Source organism: Mobula hypostoma, chromosome 1 (assembly GCF_963921235.1).
Source record: "Mobula hypostoma chromosome 1, sMobHyp1.1, whole genome shotgun sequence".
NCBI lineage: Eukaryota > Metazoa > Chordata > Chondrichthyes > Myliobatiformes > Myliobatidae > Mobula > Mobula hypostoma.
Genome location: NC_086097.1, coordinates 197,204,622 through 197,220,519, shown reverse-complemented (window position 1 = coordinate 197,220,519; position 15,898 = coordinate 197,204,622). Strand labels below are relative to the sequence as shown.

General features: G+C 40.0%; 1 protein-coding gene across 7 annotated transcripts in view; it reads right to left on the bottom strand.

Moving 5' to 3' along the window:
* The window catches only part of trappc9 (trafficking protein particle complex subunit 9), a 749,291-nt gene that overhangs the window by 716,185 nt on the left and 17,208 nt on the right, over nt 1-15,898 (bottom strand). For all 7 annotated transcript variants that reach the window (XM_063062835.1, XM_063062851.1, XM_063062844.1 and 4 more), the window contains one exon: nt 991-1,136. In XM_063062835.1, coding sequence (XP_062918905.1) covers nt 991-1,136 — 146 coding nt within the window. The remainder of the gene's footprint in view (nt 1-990; nt 1,137-15,898) is intronic.

Below are 15,898 nucleotides of genomic sequence, written 5' to 3'. Positions count from 1 at the left end.
TCTCACTGCATTTCAATGGCAAAAGTCTTCAAAGTCTTCCTTTATTTCAACTTTCCTGCTGGAAAGCACTACAATGTCATTCAGAAGAAGTTAATTCTGCATCCCCCAATCTTTCTTTTTACAACAAAAAGCCACAACTATTATACCTGGAAATCACAGTCTAAAGGCTGATTTAGACTTGTGTGTACTAGCTTACGTCGCAGCCTACGCAAGTGGGCTAGGCTGTTGTGAGCAATTATACTTGTGCGCTGGTGTGTCTGCGTCACACTGCAATTCACCGCCGAAACGTTAGTTGGCAGTGGGGTTTCTATGCCACTGTGTTGAGTTTCTTTGTGTTGAAACTGAACACGAAGAAACTCAAACTTCAAACAATGGCAACTGAAACTGAAGGAGGATGAATTTTCTGTGCTTGTCCTGCCACTGAGAGACATGGATGAGGAAATGCATTTCAAATATTTTCAGATGTCGGCAAGTAGATTTGACGATTTGGTTCATCATCTCCAACAATTAATATCGCATCAGTATACCCAGAGACTGGCAATCACCATTCGAGTTTTAGCTGCAGGTGGAAGTCAACAGGCTGTAGCAGCTAGATGCAAACTGGCATCAAGCACAGGGTTCTTCATAATTTCAGCAGTCTGTAAAGCTTTATGGAAAGCATTGCAGCCAGAGTTTCCTCCCTGCCCTTCAGTCGCCCAATGGGAAGCTATTGCAGCGTAGGAGGAAATGTGATGCTACCAAACGGACCAATTACAGTTGTTGCGGACTGCGTCGCTGCGACTCGCAGTTACATTTTGGGAGAGGTGCACGTTAGGCTACGGCGTAGGGTTTGCATAGAGTACGGCGTAGGGTGTGCCGCTACATCGTACCTACGGCGTACATTTGACGCACAAGTATAAATCAGCCTTTAGTTGGTCACAAAAATGAGAAACTAGCAATTGTAGAACTTGCAACTTACATCAATTCAGTTCATTTGCACAAGAAACTTACCTCCCAACCACAGAAAATCATTCACAGAGCGAAGTAGTTCTACAGCCATATGGTAATGAACAAGAGCATCCTGTAACATGCCTGCTTGCAAGCAAAGGTCACCAACATGTTTTCGCATTCTGCCCTGGCAACGCTTCTTGTAATGCCTACAAGCACAAATTTAATACAAGAATCAGCTATAATGATATGTTTCCAATATTATTCCCTGGGAAAGACAAACATGTGTTCACTCGTAACTCAATGCAACTTCAATCAATTTAAGTTTGTTTTTGTTTGAACACTGACACAAAATAAATGCAGCAATGTAAACTAATTTGCGAGAAATTTCATCTTCATGAAGATATTCTAATTCATGAATGAGATTTCTGTAAACATATTATAAAAATCCCAAATTCAAAAGATCAAGGAGTGCAATGCATTTTAAGTTCTCATCTCCATCATTAAAAATTCATGAAACATTTAAATAGGTACCACCAGCTGGTTTTCACCATTTTCAGCAGTTACTTCAAATAGTTCCCAATGATAAACATCCAAATTTAAATTAAAGAAATTTAGTTTTTATTTAAATGGAACACAATTCAAAAAATTAAAATTAAATGAAAATTTATAAATGCAAAATGACTTTTGCCATATGAGCATTCTAAATAAAGTTCACAAACATTTAACCTTTTTTTAAAATATCTATACAAAATTGTATCATGTATCATGTGATTAACCGGAAACTAAGGAAAAATTTAATTTGCAGACACAAGGAAATCTGCAGATGCTGGAAATTCAAGCAACGCACATAAAAAATGCTGGTGAACGCAGCAGGCCAGGTAGCATCTATAGGAAGAGGTACAGTCGACGTTTCAGGCCAGGACCCTTTATCAGGAATTAAAAAGTTAATTCCATTGTTTCTCTTTTGTAGAGTTACAGCCTTCTCTCTTCATTGGCCTGCACATCACTAGCAGGCCCTTAAAATGAGGTACCAGTCAAAAAAATCGGTTGCATTACAGCCTGGTATGCAAACACCAATTCTCTTGGATGGAAAATCCTATGGATGTGGCCCAGTCCATCACAGGTAAACACTTCCCACCATTGAGCATATCTACACAGAGCACTGTCACAGGAAAGCAGCATCCATCATCAAGGAGCCCCACCACCCAGGACATGCCCTGTTCTTACTGCTGCCATCAAGGTGGTGGTACAGGAGCCTCAGAACTCACAACCAGGTTCAGAAAAAGTTATTAACCCTCACCCATCAGGCTCTTCAGCCAAAGAGCATAACGTCATTCAACTTCATTTGGCCCATCACTGAAATGCTCCAACAACCGATGGACTCATTTTCAAGGACTATGTATCTCAAGTTTGATATTTATTATTACTTATTTATTATCTCTTTTCTTTTTGTATTTGCAGTTTGTTGTCTTTTGCACATTGGTTGTCTGTCTGTCCTGTTGGGGGCAGTCCTTCATTGATTCTATTGTGATTCTTGGATATATTACCTATGCCCACAAGAAAACAAATCTTGTATATAGTGACATATGTATTTTGATAGTAAATGTACTTTGAATAACATTAAAGTTCAATGGTTTCTAATACCAGCAAAAGTATTAATTCAGAAATAATGACTGATAGCATATTTCAAGGGCCCACAAGAAATGTGTAGACCTATGAACAGGGGAGACTGCAACTCTACAAAAGAGAAACAATGGATTAAATTTTTTCCTTGCACATTCCTTTTTCCTTATCCAGCTAACTTCATTTATTTTTCATTTTATCTACAAATTTTTTAGTATTCACTAAAACTCAAAGCTCAGTGCAATCTTCACGTCGTACATTCCAAACTACGAGTTCACCATGAGGTTCCAATTATAATTTCAAATAATTTGTAAATTCTCACTTGCAAGCCTGGGTTGTTTAATGCACTCTTCTCATTAAACTTTCCAATAACACTACACTGAAAAAAAACTTGATTTTACTTGCAATTCAGATTAGATCTTTAAATTTAATAACTTGCAATTTTGATTTAAAGCTATTTTGTATTGAAAAATTAATCTGCTGTACAAATACAAACAGTTAAACAAAAATCATCAGGATTCTGTATGCTAAGTTCAGTCAACCACTCTACTATTTTAGAGCTATCAACTTTTAGGAAGCTCTCAGGACATTTTCCATTTGCTTAATTAAAGCATTGCCAAACCAAAAGATTCAAGATAAACCAAAAAAAAGCCAAATCCTCAGGGAGACTGACTACAACAAACATTTCTCATACTGGCCTTGGGCCTCTCCCACTCTCCTATATTTCACGTGAAAATATCCTAACCACAAAAATATTTTAACTGTCTACATTCATTTTTCACCAGCTTTGGCCAATTGCCAGGCATTCTCACAATGGAATTAGACTGTTCACCCACAAAGAAAACAAATGTTCTTTTGAAGTTGTGGCCAACTTATTATTAGAGTAGCGTTGAAAGAGCTCATTTCCTCAACTTGCAGTTTTGGTTAGCTCCAAATGTAAAGTGCTGACACCTTATGCCTGGAATAAGAATTCTACCTAATGTTACAAAAACAAAGGAGCTGGTTGCAGATTACTGGAGGAGTGGAGATGTGCCTACCCCTATTACCATCAATGGATCTGAAGAATCATTGGGGACCCCAGTCACCCCAACCACGGTCTATTCCAGCTGCTACCATCCAATAAAACGATACCACAGCAGAAAAGCCAGGACCGACAGGACCGGGGATAGCTTCTTCCACCAGGCCAACAGACTGATTAACTCATGCTGATTTGAGTGTATTTCTATGTTACATTGTATGTTACGTTCTATGTTCTATTTATTATAAATTACTATGATTTCACATTGCACATTTAGACAGAGACGTAACGTAAAGGTTTTTACTCATGTATGTGAAAGATGTATGAAATAAAGTCAATTCAATTCAAGAATACTGCAATTAGACTTTTAAGTTTCAGAATATCCCAAATGTATTCAATGTACAAGTACAGCAATCAATTTGGCAAATCAATATTCTGTAAACACAAATTAATGTAAAATCAGGTTACAGCTTTCTTGACATTATTTCAATGACAAATTACAAATGACGTCCATTACAAATCCTGATATTTTGAACAGGTTAATAATATAATAGAAAAGAAGAATAAGCTCTTTACTGATTATGTTAGTATCCAAAAATTAGATATTATTCCACCAGTGACCAAAGCATGAATACATAAGTGAAAGTGAGGTCTCAGCCTGAAACGTCGACTGTGCCTCTTCCTATAGATGCTGCCTGGCCTGCTGCGTTCACCAGCAACTTTGATGTGTGTTGCTAAAAAATCAATTGCTCAGATTGCAGAGCTTTCGTCAGAACCAGGGAATAAACGTATTTCACTATCAACTGCCTTTCTAGGTAATGGAGGTCAAAGTTTTGAAAGTAATGCGATACACTTAAAAGACAATATAGAGTAGGTGTTCCCAACCTTTTTTTTTTTAAATGCCATGGATTAATAACATTCTTACAAGAATCACCCCTTGTAATAATGATCAGTGAGGCACAGAGAATCTCTATATACCGACAAGTAACTTTTATTATTTCAACTAAAAAAGCAGGTGGGTTCACACTCTTATCTACCTGTGTGCTCCCTTCTAGAACCCCTGACTCTCCATGAACAGTCAGTGAAGAGAAAAGGTTATTACCCAGGAAAGGAGTCTACGTTGGCCAGGCATTCCTCGTGGTCCCGATCTCCACGTGTCCGTGGGGTCCTCCTTATCCGCGATGGTTGGTTTCTGGCTGCTGGAGAGTTATCACCCCTGCGTATTTGGAGCTCGAGTCTTATACTGTTCCTCAACAATTAAGCCATTGGATCTCTATCCCATTGGCTCAAGGTCACCTAACCTACCTGGGTCACCTCCTTACCAGTCATTGTACGGGGCTACAGCCAACATTGTTTCATGGCTCTACCCACCCCAGCTTTGTGTATTTGTGTCTTTACACACTGACTGGTCCAAACCAGTTAAATGAGGCAACCCAGACAGAGTCTAATGAGATTACCGATTGCAGGTCTGGCATTTTACATAACAAGTAGCTACTCCTCTGAGAATGGCCTCAGGTATATCGCTCTGATTAGATTGTCCCAGAGTAAGAATCAGTTCAGAGTCTAGGCCCTTTACATAACAACAGGAATTCTGCAGATGCTGGAAATTCAAGCAACACACATCAAAGTTGCTGGTGAACGCAGCAGGCCAGGCAGCATCTCTTGGAAGAGGTACAGTCGACGTTTCAGGCCGAGACCCTTCGTCAGGACTCGTACATAACAAATACATAACAAATGGCTATTACATAACAAATTTACATAACAAATGACTATTTGCTTGAGACCGGTCTCAGGTTTAGCAGATCATTACCTGAAGCTTCCTGTGTCCACATTCAGTTGCTCTGATTAGATTATCCAAGAGCAAGAAACTGTTCGGAGTCCACAAAATGGGGAGGCAAAAAAACAAAGACAACTGGCTTGTTTGCTTCCCCTGTCTTTGATCATACTGAAGTTTCTTCTGGACAACACCATGATATAGATCTAGAAAATTATAAGGCTAGTAGGAAGGAGCTCAAAAATGAAATTAGGAGAGCCAGACGGGGCCATGAGAAGGCCTTGGCGAGCAGGATTAAGGAAAACCCCAAGACATTCTGCAAGTATGTGAAGAGCAAGAGGATAAGACATGAGAGCATAGGACCAATCAAGTGTGACAATGGAAAAGTGTGTCTGGAACCAGAGGAGAGCGCAGAGATACTTAATGAATACTTTACTTCAGTCTTCACTACGGAAAAGGACCTTGGCAATTGTAGAGATGACTTACAGCGGACTGAAAAGCTTGAGCATATAGACATTAAGAAAGAGGATGTGCTGGAACTTTTGAAAAGTATCAAGTTGGACAAGTCACCAAGTCCAGACGAGCTATACCCAGGCTACTGTGGGAGGCGAAGGAGGAGATTGCTGAGCCTCTGGCAATGATCTTTGCAGCATCAATGGGGACGGGAGAGGTTCCGGAGGATTGAAGGGTTGCAGATGTTGTTCCCTTTTTCAAGAAAGGGAGTAGAGATAGCCCAGGAAATTATAGACCAGTGAGTCTTACATCAGTGGTTGGTTCGTTGATGGAAAAGATCCTGAGAGGCAGGATTTACAAACATTTGGAGAGGCGTAGGATTAGGTATAGTCAGCATGGCTTTGTCAAAGGCAGGTCATGCTTACCAGCCTGATTGAATTTTTTGAGGATGTGACTAAACACGTTGATGAAGGTCGAGCAGTAAATGTAGTGTATATGGATTTCAGCAAGTCATTTGATAAGGTACCCCGTGCAAGCCTTATTGAGAAAGTAAGGAGGCAGGGGATCCAAAGGGACCTTGCTTTGTGGATCCAGAACTGGCTTGCCCATAGAAGGCAAAGAGTCATTGCAGATAGGTCATACTCCGCATGGAGGTCAGTGATCAGTGGTGTGCCTCGGTGATCTGTCCTGGGACCCCTTCTCTTCATGATTTTTATAAATGACCTGGATGAGGAAGTGGAGGGATGTGTAAGTAAATTTGCTGATGACACAAAGGTTGGGGGTGTTGTGGATAGTGTGGAGGGCTGTCACAGGTTACATCAGGACATTGATAGGATGCAAAACTGAGCTGAGAAGTGGCAGATGAAGTTCAACCCAGAAAAGCCCGAGGTGGTTCATTTTGGTAGGTCAAATATGATGGCAGAATATAGTATTAATGGTAAGACTCTTGGCAGTGTGGAGGATCAGAGGGATCTTGGGGTCCGAGTCCATAGGACACTCAAAGCTGCAGCACAGATTGACTGCGTGGTTAAGAAGGCACGCAGTACACTGGCCTTCATCAACCGTGAGATTGAGTTTTGGAGCTAAGAGGTAATGTTACAGCTATCTTGGACTCTGGTCAGACCCCACTTGGAGTACTGTGCTCAGTTCTGGCCACCTCACTACAGGAAGGATGTAGAAACTATAGAAAGGTGGCGGACTTCCGGGTCATCAAGGGAATGGCGGCGTAAGGAAAAGGTCTCTCGACAAAAAGAAGGTAAACTGCCCCAAAATCGAATTTAGACAAATACTTAATATTGCATAACTATATTAATAAAAGGAGCAAGGATGATGTCTAAGAACAAGAATAAAAAGTCCGCTTCGAAGGCTGATAAACATAAAGAGATGCAGCAAGGCGACGGGCCTAGCTCCCCCATGGCAAGCCAGGACGGAGATAATGAGGGGGAATCGGTGACTCTGTCTTTGATTCTCGGAGAGATTCGCGAGTTCCGACAAGATAACAGCAAACAGCTGGAAGATATTAAAGAAGAAATAGTAAAAACTAGCTCGCGGATAGATGAAGCCGAAACGAGGATTGTTGGAATTGAAGAGAAGCTACAAAACGCCGAGGAAGTGATAGCAGAAATGCTGAAGCTACAAGACCAGCTCCAGTGGAAACTAATAGATCAAGAAGGCCGCTCGAGAAGGGAAAATGTGAGGATCTACGGAGTTCCCGAAGGAACCGAAGGTAAACCCGGATTGATGATTCCCTTCGTGGAGAAGCTGCTTAGAGAGAACCTTGATATACCAGCCGCAAAAGACCTACAGATAGAAAGGGCTCACCGCGCGTTGGCACCACAGCCTCCGGCAGGCGCCCAGCCCAGATCGATTCTGATCAGATTTCTCAGTTACAGAACGAAGGAAGAGGTGCTTAAAAGAGCATGGCAAAAGAAAGGTTTCATGTGGAACAACTGCAAAATCAGTTTAGACCACGACTACGCACCGGGGATTCTTGCCAGACAGAAGGAATATACGGAAACACGGAGAGTCCTGAAGGAAAACAACATCAGATTCCAGACCCTGTATCCAGCTCGGCTGAGAGTCTTTTACGACGAAGGGACAAAAACTTACGCTACGGTGGAGGAGGCAACATTGGACCTGGCGGACCGGGGACTACCTATTAAAGTTATCACCCAACCGGAGTCGCTACTGGAGAGGATTCGGCAGAAGTCGTGGCAGTTAGTGGGGCGAGGACGCTCCACTCGAACCAGAGTGTCAAACTACAAGGAAAAGCTGCAAATATTCAGACGCGAATGTACAGAGAATACAGACGAATTAAGAGAAATGACTGAAAAGAGTAAATCGGACTTAAAAGTAAAATGAAAACTGGTAACTGAAAATAAACTAGGCGGAATAACTTGAATGATAGCAATATGGTCGAGACATAAATAGGAGAAAATTCTCTATGATTATTCAAACTGCTGAGGGCCCTCTAACACAGGGTGAAGATAGAGGTTATCCCTCTGAACTGAGGCGGGTCGGTGCTCAGGCCTCACTGTGGGAAGTCGGGAAAAATTTTCAAATGTTACACGTTCAGAAATGTCTAGGGTGTGGTTATATGTCTTGGTTTACTGTTGAGAAGGGATTGCTTACTGTTTGGTTAGAAAAGGAGAGAGTTTTTTTTCTACTAGAGAAAAATGCAAACTGAATTGGTAAAAATAATTTCCTATAATGTTAATGGGGTTTTGAATCCAATTAAAAGAAATAAGATTATGTCTAAATTGAAAAAAGAGAGGGCACAAATAGCTTTTCTCCAGGAAACACATATGAGCCAATCTGAACATGGAAAATTAAAAAGAATGGGCTTTAAGCATGTATTTTATTCATCATATAAATTGAGTCACAAAAGAGGGGTAGCTACTTTAATATCAAGTATTCTTAATTATGAACATATTTCAGAGACTAGAGACAAAGAAGGACAGTTTGTAAAACCCACAGGAAGAATAGAAGGTACAGAAATAACATTGCTGAATGTTTATGCTCCTCCAGGTAGTGAATGGTCATTTTATAGACACATTTTTGACCTAATGGTCAGTTCTCGAGGGGTAGTAATTTGTGGAGGGGATCTTAATATTAGATTAAATCCTATATTAGATTCTTCAAGAATAGTTACTCAGAATAAACCTCTGACTCGGAAAGTGAATTCATTGATGGAGGAGTTGGGAATTATAGATGTCTGGAGGGAATTACACCCTACTGGTAAAGATTATACATATTACTCTTTCCCTCATTCAGCCTATTCAAGGATAGACTATTTCTTTATCTTTAATACAGATAGACTCAGGATAAAAAACTGTAATATTGCAACAATTGATCTGTCCGATCATAGCCCAGTCTCTATGTCTCTAATCCTGGAAAGGAAAATGAGGAAAACACTATGGAGGCTAAACTCACATATACTCAGTAACCCGAAAGTAATGGAGAGATTAAGGGGAGAAATCAAAGAATATCTAGACCTTACTGACACGGGAGAAACATCACCAGTGATTTTATGGGATACGTTGAAAGCTGTACTGAGAGGGAAAATTATTTCCATTACTACTCACATGAAAAAAATCAATGCACAAAAATTAGCAGACCTTCAAGGAAAATTAAAACAACTTCAAGTTGTAGATAGCAACAAAAGTAATTCAAATCGAAAACAGGAAATTAGGAAATTGCAAAGTGAAATTGATGATATTTATACGTTGGAAACTCAAAGAAATTTTCTTTACCCGAGACAAAAGAATTATGAAGTAGGAGGTAAATCAGCTAGATTATTAGCATATGACTTACCAAAACAACAAGCAGACAATACAATTCATAAAATAAAGAATCCAAAGACAAAGCTTGTGGAGAGTACAATAGGGAAAATTCAAGAGAGTTTTGAAACATATTATCGAGAGCTGCACTCCCAACCCCGGGCCTCCAATGAGCCCTATATAGACAGTGTATTGAATTTTTTAGATCTACCTAAACTTACAGATTTACAAAATGAAAGTTTATTAGAACCAGTAACTGTCAAAGAACTGAACGTGGCCATCTCTAGGTTAAAGGCTGGAAAGTCCCCGGGTTCTGATGGGTTTACCTCAGAGTGGTACAAGTCCCTGAAGACACAGTTAGCCCCATTACTACTTAACACCTTTAATTGGATCTTGCAGAGAGGAGAAACTCCACCTTCCTGGAGAGAAGCGATTATTTCAGTTATTCCTAAAGAGGGTAAAGATAAACTAGAATGTGGCAATTATCGGCCAATTAGTGTTCTTAATTTAGATTACAAACTATTTACATCTATATTAGCGCGCAGATTGGAAAAGCTTTTACCTGGCCTAATCCATTTAGACCAGACTGGATTTATTCAACAAAGACAAACACAGGACAACATAAGGAGAACTCTGCACATATTAGAACAGGTTAATAAGAACGAGACAGAGACAATGGTAGTAGGATTGGACGCTGAGAAAGCTTTTGATTCGGTTAGTTGGGCATTACTATACAGAGTGTTAGGAAGATTCGGCTTTCAAGAAAGGTTTATTAAAGTAATTCAGACTCTATATGACAGCCCTACAGCCCGAATTAAGATAAATGGGGACCTCTCTGACTCCTTCATTTTAGAGAGAGGCACTAGACAGGGATGCCCAATTTCTCCTCTCCTTTTTGCGCAATATATTGAACCACTTGCCCAACTAATAAGACAGAGCAAAATCATAAAAGGTATCAAGGTGGCAGGGATTGAACAGAAAGTGGCGTTATTCGCAGGTGATGTTTTGGTCTATCTGAGTGAACCAGAAAAATCATTTATAGGATTGTTTACACTGTTGGATGACTTTGGGAAAATATCAGGTTATAAAATAAATGTAAAGAAAACGCAGGTTATGTCCCTAAATTATACACCATCCAAAAAATTGCAGGATACATACGATCTTAAGTGGGAAGCTAAATCATTAAAATATTTAGGAATAACCCTGCCGAAGGATCTTTCAACACTGTCACAGGTAAATTATGGGCCATTAATCTCAGAGATAAAAGCAGATATGCATAGATGGAATCTTATCCCCTTTTTAAGTTTAAATTCAAGGATAAATACTACAAAAATGAATATTCTTCCTCTGTTATTATATCTTTTCCGTACTTTACCAGTGGAGGTGGATGATAATTAATTCAGGGAATGGGACAAATGGATTTCCCGCTTCATTTGGCAAGGAAGGAAACCTAGAATTCGATATAACACCTTACAGTTAGGGAAGGAAGGAGGAGGTATGGTTCTTCCTTGCCTGAGAACTTATTTTTATGCCTCACAGATAACCCCTCTGTTATATTGGTGTAATAGGGAATATAAGGCTAGATGGAAGGAAATAGAATTTGGATTAGTTGACAGTTTTCCTCTTCAGGCCTCAATAGCTGACAAAGGATTGATGGCCCAGTTGGAAAAATTTAATAATGCTTGGATAAATCTTACATTAAAAGTATGGCAGAAGGTGGTTAATTCATGTGGAATTAATAACATGTTAAAACTCTTTAGATGCTGTGCATATGATACCGAATTCCTTCCCAACAGAGGAGATAAAAGATTTGAGCTATGGATAAAGAAAGGTCTTACAACCTACCTCTCATTTATAGATAAAAGAGTATTACATAAGTTTCCAAATCCTGCAGGACAAACATGGCCTAGAACATAATGACTTTTTTAGGTACCTTCAAATACGAAACTATGTTAACCAGAGTTGTAGATATACAGACCTATCAACAGTAGAATTAGAATTTTTCAAGATTCTGAATTCGGCTTGCAGTTCAATACCTAGTAAATCAGTTTCTCGCCTATATAATGCACTCTCCCATGCTAAAAATGTAAATACACTGTATATTAAAGAGAAGTGGGAGAAAGAAGCGGGGTTAGTACTTTCAGAGGAGGCGTGGGGGAAAATCTGCAGCTTTCAATGGTCCTCGACTAATTCTTTGACTTGGAGAGAACATTGTTGGAAAAACATTATAAGATACTTCAAGACCCCATATCAGGAAAAATATAAAGATACAAATGTGATGTGTTGGAGAAGGTGCGGCTCCAAGGAGGCAAATCATTTTCATATTTTCTGGGATTGCCCTAAATTAAGTCTATTTTGGGAAGGTATTCATGGAATATTAGTTAAGGTACTTAGGTCCCAGATACCTCTGAACTTTGAGACGCTCTATTTGGGGCATGTATTGTTCCTTGAACAGAAGGAAGATATAAAGTTGCTGCAGGCCCTCTTAGCGGCAAGCAAGAAATCAATCACTAGAAAATGGCTAAATCCAATACCACCTACATTAGAAGATTGGTACGAAATTATCTTGGAAATATTTAAAATGGAAAAGTTGACTTACTCCCTGAGAACTCAAAAAGAAACATTTTATCAAATCTGGAATAAATGGATTGAATATATAACCCCAATGCGAGCAGACTTTAGATGACTCTCCTAATGATTTATATTGCTCTTCTCATCAACACAGTAATATTGCTAACGTAAGCACCCCTAGTCTAAATGTTTGTTGTTTTTTGGAAAATAGAGAATTAACACAAGTAAAGGGAAAGATTTGGGAAAGGGATAAAAAAAATGAAAAAATTAAGTAAATAGGTACATAGGGATTGGATAATTATGTCTGCGGGCAGGAACAAGCACGAACAAATTGGGATATAAACACCTACAATGGTTGGTATATAGGCTTGTATGCAACATTTTGGACCAGTGGAAATGGTCCAGAAGGGTTGTATGGAAACTATTATTACCATTTTTCTTAACAACTAATTTCATTACTTAGCCTAATAGGTTAGATTTACCACAGTACATAATTATCTATTTAAATGTTTATTTTCCTTTTATATCATCTCAATGTGTACTTAAGAATGTATAAATAATTGTAGTTTTATACATATAAAAAAATGGAAAAGGTTATATGTGTGAAAAAAGTACATGATAATTGTGAATTCCTTATCCAAATAAAAATAAAATAAAAAAAAAAGAAACTATAGAAAGGATGCAGAGGAGATTTACAAGGACGTTGCCTGGATTGGGGAGCATGCCTTCTGAGAATAGGTTGAGTGAACATGGCCTTCTCTCCTTGGAGTGATGGAGGATGAGAGGTGACCTGATAGAGGTGTACAAGATGATGAGCGGCACTGATCATGTGGAGAGTCGGAGGCTTTTTCCCCAGGGCTGAAATAGCTAACACAAGGGGGCACAGTTCTGAGGTGCTTGGAAGTAGATACAGAGAAGTCAGGGGTAAGTTTTTTTTAAAAAACGCAGTGAGTGGTGAGTGCATGGAAGGGATTGCTGGTGACAGTGGTGAAGACGGATACGATAGGGTCTTTTAAGAGACTCCTGCCTAGGTACATGGAGCTTAGAAAAATAGAGGGCTATGGGTAACCCCAGGTAATTTCTAAAGCAAGAACATGTTCGGCACAGCATTGTGGACCAAAGGGCCTTTATTGTGCTATAGGTTTTCTATGTTTCTATTAAGTAAAGCGTCCATGGACCTCAGGTTGGGAACCCTTGATATAGACCAACAATGGTGCAAGGATTTTAGAAGGAGTAGGTAGATAGATACTTCATTGATGCCAAAGGAAATTACAGTGTCATAGTAGTATTGCAACTGTACAGATATACATAGAACACACTTCAGCCCACGTTTTGCCAAACGAGTTGAACTATTGAACAGAAGGGTCTGCCTACACAAAATCTATATTCTTGCATTTCCTCCATACACCCATCATACTTGCCTACACCACCCCATGTACCCACCACTCTTAAAAAAAACTTGCTGCATACATCTTCCTTGAACTTCTCCCACCCCTTCCTTACCTTAAATGCATGCCCTCTTGTATTAGACAATCAACCCTCGGAAAAAGATATTGACTACCTACTGTTCATGCTTCTCAATCTTAAAAGACATAACCCCTTCACCAGGCTCATTAGCCGGCTCTGCTAACAGCCAAAGGACTCAGCGGTGAGAAGGCCACCTTTCATTAACAATATACTTCTCAGGTCGGTATGATTTGGGGTTCAGCCAAACAGGAATGTCGTGGTTTTCTAATTAAAAAAAACCTCAATTTGAGCCAGTGTTGTGTAAATACTGCCCATACAGAACTGTCGGTTGGCAAAAAAAATAACAGATCGTACACCACATAAAATTATAAAGAAAGTACTTTCACAAATTCCAGCTTTATTGAACAGTTAGTAGGAAAAAGAAAAAGCAAAAAAGGGGCCACTTCAGTCAACCCAATCCAACGTGCACATAAAGTTATAGTTCAACTTAAGTTGTCTTTTTACTCATGCATTGGATCCATAGTCTGCGTGAAAGCACGCACACTCCGAATTACTCTCAAAATTCATTTTGGACAAAAGGGCTCTCTCTCGGGAGTATTGGCCCTTCCTCCTTGGAGCCATTCATTTGCACAAAGCACGTCATGCAACAGGGACACTTCTTCCCATGGCATTCTTAGCCATCTTCCCTCCTGTCCTCTTCACAGCTCCCACCAAAAAGACTACAAACCCCACCAGTGTCCATCACAAATCTCTTTCCGTTCAGCACTCTCTTAAACCTGTTACCAATTCCACAACCCTGATTGTCTGACACAAAGTTGAACATCATAAGAATATAAGAACATAATAGGAGCAGGAGTAGGCCATCCGGCCCATCGAGCCTGCCCTGCCATTCAATAAGATCATGGCTGATCTGTCCATAAACTCAGCTCCATATGCCTGCCTTTTCCCCATAACCCGTAATTCCCTTACTATATAAAAACCTATCTGTTCCTTCTGGGTAGGACATGTTGTCAGAATGCCTGACGGAAGACTGCCCAAGGACACCTTGTATGGCCAACTGTCCAGTGGTACCCAAAAACGAGGAGGCCAGCAACTACAATGCAAGAATGTTCTGAACAGGAGATAGGTTAACCCCTTCATACCTGGAATCAACCTAGTGAACCTCCTCTGCACTGCCTCCAAAGCCAGTATGGAGTACTGCCTCAAGTAAGGAGACCAGAACTGCATACAGTACTCCAGGTGCGGCCTCACCAATACCCTGTATAGTTGCAGCATGACCTCCCTGCTCTTGAATTCAATCCCTCTAGCAATGAAGGCCAACATTCCGTTTGCCTTCTTAATAACCTGTTGTACCTGCAAGCCAACTTTTTGCGATTCATGAACAAGCACTCCGAAGTCCCTCTGCACAACAGCATGCTGCAATCTTTCACCATTTAAATAATAATCTGCTCTTCTATAATTCCTTCCAAAGTGGATGATCTCGCATTTAACAACATTGTATTCCATCTGCCAGACCTTGGTCCACTTAGTTAACCTATCTATATCCCTCTGCAGACTCTCCACATCCTCTGTACAATTTGCTTTTCCACTCAATTTAGTGTCATCAGCAAATTTTGCTACACTACACTCAGTCCCCTCTTCCAAATCATCAATGTAAAAGGTAAACAGCTGCAGGCCCAGCACTGACCTGAGGCACTCCACTCACCACCGACTGCCAAACAGAGAAACACCCATTTATACCAACTCTCTGCCTATTCATTAACCAATCTACTATCCATGCCAATACACTTCCTCCAACTCCATGCATCCATATCTTATTTGTAAGTTTCTTGTGTGGCACCTTATCAAATGCCTTCTGGAAATCCAAGTATACAACATCCACCTGTCCCCCTCTATCCACTGCACTTATTATGTCCTCAAAGAACTCCAGTAAGTTTGTCAAACAGGACCTACCCTTTCTGAATCCATGCTGAGTCTGTCTAATGGAACCACTCCTTTCTAAATGTTTCGCTATTTCTTCCTTAATGACAACTTCAAGCATTTTCCCAACTACAGATGTTAAGCTAATTGGCCGAGAATTGCCCGTCTTTTGCCGACATCCTTTTTTAAAAAGTGGCGTGACATTTGCTATCTTCTAGTCCGCTGGGACCTGCCCAGAGTCTACAGAGTTTTGATAAATGATTACCAACACGTCTATTATAACCTCTGCCAATTCCTTCAGCACCCTGGGATGCACCCCATCAGGACCAGGAGACTTATCTACCTTCTTTAGCTGAAACCAAA